Here is a 12,704-nt window from a genome sequence, read left to right on the forward strand (position 1 = left end):
GATGTTGCAACATGTCTTAATCTAGCCACCTCCCGGTCCCCTAACTAAACACAGAAGCCAGATGTTGAATAACCATCCATCTGCCCCCACACAGAAAACACACCGTCATATTTCTCATGAAGTAAACTGCTCTTTCAGACGGCTACTTCCAAATACATAGGAATGATCAGGTTCTGTCCATATATTACCGCAAATATGGACATCAGACAATGTGATATTAAGGTGTGCTCGATCCAATGTATTTATAAAGCCCTTTTTACATCAGCAGATGTCACAAAGTGCTCTATAGAAACCCAGCCTCAAACCACATGTTTTCTCAACATAAAGTGTCTTAATAGGACATTGGGCCACCACAAGCCAGAACAGCTTCAATGCACCTTGACATAGATTCTACAAGTGTCTGAAACTCTATTGACTGACACACACACACACACACACACACACACACACACACACTAGTGTGAGTAAAATGACTAGCTCTCTCATGTGCGCAACAGGGCGTAGATTTCTGACATACCATATGTCTATATTTACCTTTGCTGTGTTCCTTCTTCTTCACCCTTATTGACTGTATCATGTGCAATGGCGGTGTTTGCTAAAATAACAATAGTGTGGTTGTTTCTGTCACCAGCATCACATCAGATAAGGCCAGCGCCTCTCACTGATGTGTCAAAGACTGTATTGTGTAACGTTGTCAGGTGCGTGCTTGCCTTCTGGCTACTATTGGCTGCACCCTCCCTCTCGGCTCCTCCTCCCCTCCCTTCCTACCTGAAATAACCCATGTTCTTCAGGACACGAGTAGGCAGGCTGGGCTTTAGGTATGAGTCATTAGAGTGAGCATGGTGGATGGTCTACACAAAGGTAAGCCTGTTAGCCTAATGGGTCATTACGCAACCAGGCCAAGAATACAGCCAGTGTCTGGTGTACTGTCTGTGCCTACGGCCAGTGAAGGTGGACACCAGAGTATGTGAGCGAGGAGCGGCGAGTGCTCAATTTGACTGGAGCACGGAGCGAGATTCCCAAAGGCTGGAGTGTCGGCCTTCTTGCCCCTGCTCCAATTTCGCTCCAATAGCGCTCCAGTAGCGCTAATTTCACGAGCTCAGGGCATGCCAGGCCCAATATGCATTTGTAGTCTACTTGTGTGCCGCTATATTTTATGTATACAATAAGCCATAATTGATTTTGGCCCAATAGGTCATATTCCAACTTTCAAGAAGCTTTCCATTTTGATTGGGTTATTTTGCCTAAAAACCTTTAGGCCTGGCCTTCTTTAGACTAGTTGAGTATCTGGAGCAACAGCATTTGTGCGTTCGATTACAGGCTCAAAATGGCCAGAAACAAAGACCTTTCTTCCGAAACTCGTCAGTCTGTTTTTGTTCTGAGAATTGAAGGCTATTCCATGCGAGAAATTGCCAAGAAACTGAAGATCTGGTACAATGCTGTGTACTACTCCCTTCACAGAACAGCGCAAACTGGCTCTACCAGAATAGAAAGAGGAGTGGGAGGCCCCAGTGCACAACTGAGCAAGAGGACAAGTTCATTAGAGTGTCTAGTTTGAGAAACAGATGCCTCACAAGTCCTCAACTGGCAGCTTCATTAAATAGTACCCGCAAAACACCAGCCTCAACATAAACAGTGAAGAGTAAACTCCGGGATGCTTGCCTTCTAGGCAGAGTTCCTCTGTCTAGTGTCTGTGTTCTTTTGCCCTTCTTAATATTTATTTTTTATTGGCCAGTCTGAGATATGGCTTTTTCTTTGCAACTCTGCCTAGAAGGCCAGCATCCCGGAGTCGCTTCTTCACTGTTGACGTTGAGACGGGTGTTTTGAGGACTTGTGAGCCAGTCAGTAGTTTATTGACAAGTTTTTCCAACACCTTTGATAAACAGGGAAAAATCTTTTAAAAAAAACATAGTTTTGATGTCTTCACTATTATTCTTCGATGTAGAAAATATTAAAAATAAAGAAAAGCCTTGAATGAGTATGTGTTATAAAACTTTTGACCGGTAGTGTGAGTATATGTATGTGTATGTGTGTATATATATATCAGCCTGGTAAGAGTGGCCAAAAAGGTGTTTAACATCTCCAGTGGCTCTGCAAGCGTGGAGATGATATTTTCCGCTGTTGGTCTGCTCTCCCTGCAGCGTCAGAATAAGCCTTAAGCCACAGACTCTGGACGAACTGCTGTTTCTAAAAATGAATTCAAAGGCACTGTAGACTGAGTCTAATAAGGCATTTTTTTCATTGAATTTGTATTTAATTCTAAGTAAGTCACAGGGCTATATGTGCAATTTATAGACTAAAATGAGTTAACACAATGAAATGTTGTTTAAATGCTGAGCGCCTAATGACCCTGACTCCTACCAGACTAGTGTGTCGTACTCGCAAATACTTCACAATGTATTTCTTTGTAGGCTATAGCCTTGAGATAATTGAAATAATATAGCCTAAATAATTCATTTCTTTTTTAGGCTCCCTGTCTGCCTCCTGACCTATTTAGAGTGTTTATATGCAGTTTAATATGACATGTAGCCTATCCAAAATTTTGAGCGTCTCTTACGTTCACCTTTTTCATGTTTATTAAAATACTTTTTATTCAATTCTTATGGTTTGGTTTCAGTAATTCAAAACCAATTGGTAGGTCCAGTTAGCCACAAAAATAGATGGGTGTTGGTTAAATTGTGTTTACAATGTAAACATTGTAAATAAGAATTTGTTCTTAACTGACTTGCCTTGTTAAAGAAAAATAAAAAATATAGATATAGGGATATGCCTCTGTACTCCAAATGTTACCTTTATCCAAACCGATACATTGGGAAGATTGAAATACTGCAATTTTTTTTCCAGAAAACTGCCCTTTTTGTCCTCATGCTAGGTAGCAGTAGCTACAGCAGCCATTATAAATGGCACATCGCGTTGAACAACAAAGAAGCTGATTTGCTGACACTGCTGTTTTGGCACACAAAACATCAAAGTATTTGTATTTTGGAACTAGATTTTCATACATCTTGTTTGAGGATGTTACAGAAAGTCATCACACCCACTAGTGGTGAGAGCCCACTCTAAACGTTATTACCATTATCAATAACTAAGTTGGTTTTAGGTGGTTTGAACAACCAATTGATATACAGGACCAGTCAAAAGTTTGGACACACCTACTCATTCAACGGTTTTTCTTTATTTGTATTATTTTCTACATTGTAGAATAATAGTGACGACAAAACTATGAAATAACCATGGAATCATGTAGGAACCAAAAAAGGGTTAAACAAATCAAAATAAATGTTATATTTGAGATTCATCAAAGTAGCCACCCTTTGCCTTGATGATAGACTTGCACACTGTTGTCATTCTCTCAACCAGCTTCACCTGGAATGCTTTTTCAACAGCCTTGGAGGAGTTTCCACATATGATGAGCACTTGTTAGCTGCTTTTCCTTCAATCTGTGGTCCAACTCATCCCAAACCATCTCAATTGGGTTGAGGTCGGGTGATTCTGGAGGCCAGGTCATCTGATGCAGCACTCCATCACTCTCCTCCTCCTTGGTCAAATAGCCCTTACACAGTCTGGAGGTGTGTTGGGTCATTGTCCTGTTGAAAAACAAATGATAGTCCCACGAAGCGCAAACCAGATGGGATGGCGTATCGCTGCAGAATGCTGTGGTAGCCATGCTGGTTAGTGCGCCTTGAATTCTAAATAATCACAGACAGTGTCACCAGCAAAGCACCCCCACACCATCACACCTCCTCCTCCATGTTTCACGGTGGGAACCACACATGCAGAGATCAACCGTTCATCTTCTCTGCGTCTCACAAAGACACAGCGGTTGGAAACAAAAATCTCAAATTTGGACTCATCAGACCAAAGGACAGATTTCCACCGCTCTAATGTCAATTGCTTGTGTTTCTTGGCCCAATCAAGTCTCTTATTTTTATTGGTGTCCTTTCGTAGTGTTTTCTTTGCAGCAAATCAACCATGAAAACCTGATTCACACAGTCTCCTCTGAACAGTTGATGTTGAGATTTGTCTGTTACTTGAACTCTATGAAGCATTTTTTTGAACTGCAATTTCTGAGGTCAGTAACTCTAATGAACGTATCCTCTGCAGCAGAGGTAACTCTGGGTCTTCCTTTCCTGTGGTGGTCCTCATGAGAGACAGTTTCATCATAGCACGTGATGGTTTTGCGACTGCACTTTCAAAGTTCTTGAAATATTCTGGATTGACTGACCTTCATGTTTTCCACTATAGTAATGAAGTAAGTCCATAATATGGACTTGGTCTTATACCATATAGGGCTATCTTCTGTATACCAATTCTACCTTGTCACAACACAACTGATTGGCTCAAACGCGTTAAGAAGGAAAAAAATTCCACTAATGAAGTATTAACAAGGCACGCCTGTTAATTGAAATGCATTTCAGGGGACTACCTCATGAAGCTGGTTGAGAGAATGCCAAGAGTGTACAAAGCTGTCATCAAGGCAAAAGGTGGCTACTTTGAAGAATCTCCTGTCCTGACTCAGCCATCTATATCCATGCAGAGTCACCATGCACGGTTGTCTACAGTTGAGCTCTTGCATCAAGAGCAGATTCTGAGAAATTGAGTGACGTACGTTATTGAGCGTCCCATTCTGTCCTCACAGGGCTTGGTTTAATAAGACAGCATTTTTTCCCCATCCAAGTTGAAAGAGCATTACAGACGGTTGGTATTCCCTAGTAATCCCAAATACTTCTGCAAACAATATAAATGTTTAAACAAAGTTCACTTTTCAAGGCTACTGTAAGGTTGACACCGGAAAAAATAATCACCTGAAGAATTACTATCCACAAACATAATTTTGCATATAAAGGCCTCTTAGTAGAATTATCATAGAGAGGTTGACTAGTTTAGTGGACTGTTGTTGTTTTTTGTGTTGGTGCGGTCCTCTGAGTTGCTCTGTCCTGTTCCCTCAGGAACTCTTTTGTGAGACTCAGACACCTCTGCACCAACACATGGGTCCACAGCACCAACAACCCCATTGACAAGGAGGAGGAGAAGCCTGTCATGTTACGGGTAAGTGGCTGGGAAGGATACTAGTGTGTGACCTTTGATCGGACTTGTAAAATCTATTTATTCAAAGTATGTTTTTACACATCGTTCTTTTAGATTGGCACATCAGCGGTTAAAGAAGACAAAGAGGCCTTTGCCATAGTGCCTGTCCCCCCAGCGGAAGTCAGAGACTTAGACTTGGCCAACGATGCCAGTAAAGTGTTGGCATCCATTGCTGGGAAACTGGAGAAGGGCACTATAACACAGAATGAGAGGAGGTAAAGTGTGTGTTTGAAACAGATGTTGTACAACATTGTTGTAAATATCTGGTAGGTTGAAAGTCATTTTAGAAATTGCTGTTGGCCTTTTAACATTTGGTAGAAGTATTATTTTTCACGTTGAGATGTGTCATCATTTAAGGTCCACTGGGTATTCCATAGTTTTTCTCTTTTAGCTATTGTCCGTGGCTCCTCTCTCTAGAGAGGCTGGCTGTAGGAGTGGGTGTTATTTGGGTTCCTGGTGGAACCATTCATTCCTCCCTGGCCCTGTCTCTCTGGTCTCCAGGTTTGTCACTAAGCTTCTGGAGGACCTGGTCTTCTTCGTGTGTGACATCCCCAACACTGGCCAGGACGTGCTGGAGATCATGGTCAACAAGCCCAACAGAGAGAGACAGAAACTCATGAGGGAGCAGAACATCCTCAAACAGGTACAGCTCATTGTACTCTGTGGTAGTATCATCTACTTTGGGCTTGGGGTACTTATGACAATGAGTCAATGTTAAGGTGACCTCTCCACATTGTCAATTTGAGTGTCACAATTTAAATGACATATGGAATCCATATCCCTCTTTAGATTTTCAAACTTCTCCAAGCCCCGTTCACGGACAGTGGGGATGGTCCTATGCTGCGATTGGAAGAGCTTGGTGACCAGCGCCACGCCCCCTTCAGGCACATCTGCAGGCTCTGTTACCGGGTATTACGACACTCCCAACAAGACTACAGGAAGAACCAGGTCGGTGGGCAGAACTGGTTGATTGCATCAATCAACTCCGACACACAGCAGAAATGTGCTAGCTAAAAGGCTAAATATACTTAACCTGTTAGTTGTGCATTAGAATGGTCCTGACCCTCACTGACTCCCCCTCTACAGGAGTACATAGCCAAGCAGTTCCGCTTCATGCAGAAGCAGATAGGCTACGACGTTCTGGCTGAGGACACGATAACTGCCCTGCTCCACAACAACCGCAAGCTTCTGGAAAAACACATCACGGCCGCAGAGATCGACACCTTTGTCACCCTGGTCAGGAAGAACCGGGAGCCCAGGTGAGCCCAAGAGGACGGGGCGATAGAATGGGGGCATGCCATGGGCCTGATTCAGAAGGTTGTCTGTGGGGGGAAGTTTGTTTGTACAGCACCAGCCAGGGAATGTAGTAGATGTAGATATATTCAAATGTATGCATGAGGGTATCAGAGGATGGGATTGTTTTGGACCCTGGCACTGGAGGTAATTGCTGTCATTAGTGCTGTCGAGCTCCAGTCTTGTGCTGCTGGCGACATGAGAACCATGCTGATCCAAGGGTCTGGATAAAGGGGGCTTTTATTGGGGTCTGATGGAGCTGGGAGGGGGACTGTGTCGGGACTGGAGCCTTCTGTTTCCAGCAGCACAGGGCTGTAGCAGGTCATAGAGCCTGAATAAGCCTACTCTGGGAGCCTGTACTGTGGATACTGGCTAGTGCACTGTTGTAGACTAGTGCACTGTTGTAGTTTTCAAGTTTTAATGTCACATGCCTTTCAAAACCCAACAATGCAAGCATCAATAACAATGTATTATTAGAAAAAAAACACAAGAATATCAAGACTACCACCATCGTGTTATCAGTCAACTTGATAATTGTGTTGGAATCATGCGTGGCTACACTTTCGTGGGTGAACAGGGAGTATAGGAAGGGACTAAGCACACACCCCTGTGGGGCCCCTGTGTTAAGGGTCAGCGTGGTGGAGGAGAGGTTGCCTACCCTTACCACCTGGGGTCGGCCCGTCAGGAGGTCCAGGTTCTAGTTGCAGAGGGAGGTGTTCAGACCCAGAGTCCTAAGCTTGGTGACGAGCTTGGAGGGGACAATAGTGTGTAGTCCATGAACAGCAATCTCACATAGTTATTGATCTTATCTAGGTGAATGAGGGCGGTGTGGACAAATTGAGATTGCGTCATCTATGGATCTGTTGGGGTGGTATGCAAATTGGAGTGGGTCTAGGGTGGCTGAGATGATGAAGTTAATGTGTGCCATAACCAGCCTCTCAAAGCACTTCATGATTACAGAAGTGAGTGCTACAGGGCTAGAGTCATTGTGGCATGAAGCCTTAGAATTCTTTGGAACAGGAAGGATTGTGGTCATTTTGAAACATGGGAATTACAGACTGGGGCAAGAAGAAGTTGAAAATAACTGTGAATATGCTTGCCAGCTGTTCTGCGCATGCCCCTAGAGCGCACCCTGGAGTACCATCAGCAGCCCTGCGGGTGTTGACCTGATTAAAGACCCTTCTCACGTCGGCCTCAGAGAGTGAGATCACCCAATTCTCACACCCGGCTCAATGTTGTTGTCAAAGCGTGCATTGAGTTTGTCTGCTAGAGAGGCATCGTTGGGCAGGGTTGGGTCTTCCTTTGTTATCAGTAATGGAATGCAGCCCCTGCCACATGAGGCGGGCGTCTGTGTATTATGATTCGACCTTATTCCCATATTGTCCTTTTGCTCGTTTGTTGTCTCTGCGGAGGTCATAGCGGGTGTACTTCTTCTTGTCTTCGGCCAAGGTTGTCTACGGTAGCTCTGTGTACGGTAGCCCTGTTCTTCAGTTTAGCACCAACGTGAGTTTTAATCCAGTGCAGTGGTGTATGCCTCCTCCTAGGCAGCTGGACCTGTATGTTGACCATCCCCTTCTCTTTGACCTTCATCTCCAGGTTTCTGGACTACCTGTCTGATCTGTGTGTGTCCATGAACAAGTCCATCCCAGTGACACAGGAGCTCATCTGTAACGCTGTGCTGGACCCATCCAACGCAGACATCCTCATCGAGACTAAGTAAACCCCACTAAAAACATGAGCGTGGGTGTGTGCATGCTTGAACATTATACTGATGCTTTCTAATTAGATTGTCTCCAATATAGTGTTATTAGTAATGCTATTGATTATGGAAACAAAGACCAATGTGTGTTTCAGTATTCATTGTTTTCTGCAGTTACTTTGCACTATGTTGACTGTCTGTTTTATTTGCCGCCAACCAGGCTAGTTCTGTCGCGCTTTGAGATTGAGGCTGTAACAATGGGGGAGAATCCCATAGAGACGGAGGAGGACGAGGAGGAGGTGTGGCTCTTCTGGAGGGACAACTGCAAGGAGATCAGGAGCAAGAGTGTCAGAGAGTTGGCCCAGGACGCCAAGGAGGGCCAGAAGGAGGACCAGGAGGTGGTCAGCTACTACAGGTCGGGGTTTAGCACCTTACAGGGTTCAGAAGGATTTAAGGTTGGATTATGGGTGCAATGACATTTTTGGATGTAGAGTATGTACATAGCCTGCTTTCAGACTAATACCCCGACCAGATGTTAAAGTATGCTCCTCTCCCCCCTGCAGGTACCAGCTGAATCTGTTTGCGCGGATGTGTCTGGACCGTCAGTACCTGGCCATCAATAAGATCTCTGGCCAGCTAGACGTGGACCTGATCCTGCGCTGCATGTCTGACGAGGACCTGCCCTATGACCTTAGGGCATCCTTCTGCCGCATGATGCTGCACATGCACGTGGACCGCGACCCCCAGGAACAGGTCACGCCAGTCAAGTACGCACGCCTCTGGTCCGAGATCCCCTCCAAGATCGCCATTGACAAGTGAGTGGGGTTTATGAACGTGTTATTAGGGTCCTATCAGTGGTATTCTGCATTTTACCTGAGCTCCTCTATAGGCTACCTCTGAGCCTTTACACAAGAATGTTCTCTCACTTTCTAAGCTACGACAATGATGGGACCACCAGAGATGAGATCAAGGAAAGGTTCTGCCTGACCATGGAGTTTGTGGAGAACTACCTGATGTCTGTGGTGTCTCAGAACATCCCTTTTGACGACAGAGAGAAAAACAAGCTCACCTTCGAGGTAGTTTTCTCTGGAAACATCACAAAGTGTCAACCAGAGAGAATGTTTAATATGGGGAATTATCTCACTTCCATTTTCACTTTTCTCTGTTAAAAGGTAGTGAACCTGGCAAGGAACCTCATTTACTTTGGCTTCTATAACTTCAGTGACCTGCTGCGACTGACTAAGATCTTATTGAACATCTTGGATTGTGTTCATGTCAGCACCATTTACCCCATTACCAAGCTGGAGAAGGGAGAGGAAAAACAAGGTGAACACCCGACTTCTTTTGTCTGTCAATTGGTATTGGCTGTTACTGATGTAGTGTAATTGAGGTGCACTCTCTCGCTCTCAATACCCTTCCCTTATATGAGGAATCATGTGGGAGTTAATTAGGTTTGGTTATTGTGTTGTGTGTGAGTAAGCACCCCAGTTCAACTCTGAGTGTGTGTTTTTGTGTGTATGTGTGTCCCCACAGGCAGTAATGTGATGAAGTCTATCCATGGGGTGGGGGAGCTGATGACCCAGGTGGTCCTTCGAGGGGGGGGCTTCCTCCCCATCACCCCCACCCACCAGCCGGAGGAGGGTGTGGTCAAGACCCAGACAGAGCCGGAGAGGGAGGACATCATGGTGATGGACACCAAGCTCAAGATCATCGAGATCCTGCAGGTAACGTCTGCCCCGTCATCTGGTCTTTTATATAGATTTTCTGATGTTGTTTCCAAATATCTTGGCTTTGATTTCCCATAGTATCATATGCAAATGTGTACAAAATCTAGATGAAGGACCTATTTTTCTCCGTATGATTATTCTTAGTGGTGTGCTCCAAAGCCTGGTGTTTTAACCAACTGATGTGCTCTGTTCCTGCCCACCAGTTCATTCTGAATGTGCGGCTGGACTACAGGATCTCCTGCCTGCTCTGCATCTTCAAGCGAGAGTTTGATGAGAGTAACCCTCAGGGTGATAATACATTGTCTAGTGCTAGTCAAGATGGAAATAATATGACAGGTCAGCATACTGAGAACCATAGCCTTGCCTTTTCTTTCTTACTGCTTTTACCCTCAAGCTACAGACACTACAGACATAACAGATGCCACATGTCCTTACACCCTTAGTATTTGTATTACATTTTTATATTCAGATATTTTTCAAGTTCATTTGTGTAGTCGATGGTTTCTAAAGTGAAGTATAGCCTTCAAACGGGTTTCACAAGAATGTAAATGCTTCATTTGTTTTGTTAGGGGCTCTAGATTTTGAGAACATACAAGAGCAGGCAGAGGCAATCTTTGGAGGAAGGTAAACCCTCTAATTTTAAAGCAAAAGGACTGTTTTTAAGACTGGGATACTCAGTCCTCAGTGTCTGAGCCTGGTGTGTTGCTCTGCAGTGAGGAGAACACCCCCCTGGACCTGGATGACCATGGAGGGAGGACCTTCCTAAGGGTGCTACTGCACCTCACCATGCATGACTACCCTCCCCTGGTGTCTGGGGCCCTCCAGCTTCTCTTCAGACACTTCAGCCAGAGACAGGAAGTCCTCATGGCTTTCAAACAGGTAGGCCTCCGACCAAACCCACAGGTGCCACAGCCACAAGAACTCACAGGTCCACTGTATCAGTTTTCCGCACACTCATCAAGAATCGTATCTTTAGTTAGAAAGGCATCATATGAATGAGCATTAAAGTAATTTGATTACAAGGCTATTAAAGGCCTAGCTTGCTGTGGAGATTAAACTTAAGTCTAAACTGAGTTATAGCGCTTCCTCTTCCCTTAGGTCCAGCTCTTGGTGACCAGTCAAGATGTGGACAACTACAAACAGATCAAGTCCGACTTGGACCAGCTGCGCTCCATCGTGGAGAAGTCGGAGCTGTGGGTGTACAAGAGGCAGGGGGACGATGACGGAGGGGACGGACCCTCAGAGTCCGACCATAAAAAGAAGGTATTTGGTCAAAACTTCCCAACGATTATTGTACATCTCAATTCTTTTTTTTTGGAATGCTTCACATGAATATGAACAAGCTCTCATTCTAACTCTGTCCATGTGCAGGGGGATTCAGGCGGCTCTGACAAAAAGAAGGAGGAAAGCAACAGCAGTTACAACTACAGGGTTATGAAGGAGGTACCATCTTCTTCATTTTCTCTCATCTCTGAGTTGGTGGTGTAAGGAGTCAGTGCCTTCACTCTTTTAAGATGTTGTCAGTCATTAGAGATGTATGAGGCAGACAGTCTCTGAGCCCCTTCTCTCTTCCCCTGTGTTCAGATCCTGCTGCGGCTCAGTAAGCTGTGTGTCCAGGAGGGAGCATCGGGGAAGAAGAGTAAGAAGCAGCAACAGAGACTATTGAGGAACATGGGGGCCCACAGTGTGGTGCTGGAGCTACTGCAGATCCCCTATGAGAAGGTACTGGAGAATATGATGAGCCAGACCTATACTCTCAACACATCCTGACCAAAAAGGCATGAAGAAAACACTAGAGCATTTATGCCATAGAGTTGTACAGTACATAAGCTTGGTAAATTATTTCATTTGTGGAAGGTTTGAATGATAGCTGCAGCTCTTTGGATGTGTGTCTGCCTGTACTTATGATGAACACTCCAGGGCGAGGACGTCCGTATGCAGGAGATCATGAAGCAGGCTCATGAGTTCCTCCAGAACTTCTGTGCAGGGAACCAGCAGAACCAGATCCTGCTGCATAAGCACATCAACCTATTCCTCAACCCAGGGGTGAGTGGACTTTCCTGGGGAAAGGCTTAGGGCTGGGAGGAACCAGTGATACCCCATCCTTCCCATACCAATAAGTCCACTAGTTTGATGCTTCTATTTCACCTTCTCTTTAGATTCTGGAGGCAGTCACCATGCAGCACGTTTTCATGAATAACTTCCAGCTGTGCAGTGAGATCAACGAGCGCGTGGTGCAGCACTTTATCCACTGCACCGAGACGCATGGCCGCCATGTCCAGTACCTCAAATTCCTTCAAACCATTGTCAAAGCCGAAAACAAGTTCATCAAGAAGTGTCAGGACACCGTCATGGCTGAGGTGGGACACCATAATTACAGTGCACACATGATTCTAATGCAAATGTAACACATTATGCATTTTAGCAATATAAACCTGTAATACTACCCAAACAGAAATTTGTTCAAATCTATATCATGTGTCAGCAGCATCTGATAACTACAGTCTCTGTCTTCCTCCTGCTCAGCTGGTGAACTCGGGCGAGGACGTCCTGGTGTTCTACAACGACCGTGCGTCCTTCCAGACCCTGGTCACGATGATGCGGTCGGAGCGGGATCGTATGGATGAGAACAGCGCTCTGAGGTACCACATCCACCTGGTAGAGCTGCTGGCTGTCTGCACCGAGGGAAAAAAACGTCTACACTGAGATTAAGTGTAACTCTCTGCTGCCTTTGGATGACATAGTGAGGGTGGTCACCCATGAGGACTGCATCCCTGAGGTGAGTGATTGACGAAGAGTTAAAAGGCATGCATTGGTAGTCTACTGAAAAAGTAAAGAGCCTGGTGTACATGTTGTATTCATGTGACTCATTTGAACATTTGCTTCTTGCAGCAAGT

At 45.0% G+C, this 12,704-nt stretch overlaps 1 protein-coding gene across 1 annotated transcript in view; it reads left to right on the top strand.

The window, feature by feature from the left end:
- The window catches only part of itpr1b (inositol 1,4,5-trisphosphate receptor, type 1b), a 140,447-nt gene that overhangs the window by 46,524 nt on the left and 81,219 nt on the right, over positions 1–12,704 (top strand). Inside the window, 21 exon segments of the mRNA XM_036983368.1 lie at positions 4,950–5,049; positions 5,143–5,303; positions 5,590–5,731; positions 5,878–6,036; positions 6,175–6,347; positions 7,978–8,097; positions 8,301–8,495; positions 8,644–8,895; positions 9,015–9,156; positions 9,253–9,406; positions 9,614–9,804; positions 10,011–10,143; positions 10,377–10,431; positions 10,521–10,686; positions 10,906–11,070; positions 11,179–11,250; positions 11,392–11,529; positions 11,728–11,853; positions 11,967–12,167; positions 12,334–12,495; positions 12,497–12,586. Of these exon segments, the coding sequence (XP_036839263.1) occupies positions 4,950–5,049; positions 5,143–5,303; positions 5,590–5,731; positions 5,878–6,036; positions 6,175–6,347; positions 7,978–8,097; positions 8,301–8,495; positions 8,644–8,895; positions 9,015–9,156; positions 9,253–9,406; positions 9,614–9,804; positions 10,011–10,143; positions 10,377–10,431; positions 10,521–10,686; positions 10,906–11,070; positions 11,179–11,250; positions 11,392–11,529; positions 11,728–11,853; positions 11,967–12,167; positions 12,334–12,495; positions 12,497–12,586 (3,097 nt within the window).

The sequence above is a fragment of the Oncorhynchus mykiss genome, chromosome 7 (assembly GCF_013265735.2).
Source record: "Oncorhynchus mykiss isolate Arlee chromosome 7, USDA_OmykA_1.1, whole genome shotgun sequence".
Lineage (NCBI taxonomy): Eukaryota > Metazoa > Chordata > Actinopteri > Salmoniformes > Salmonidae > Oncorhynchus > Oncorhynchus mykiss.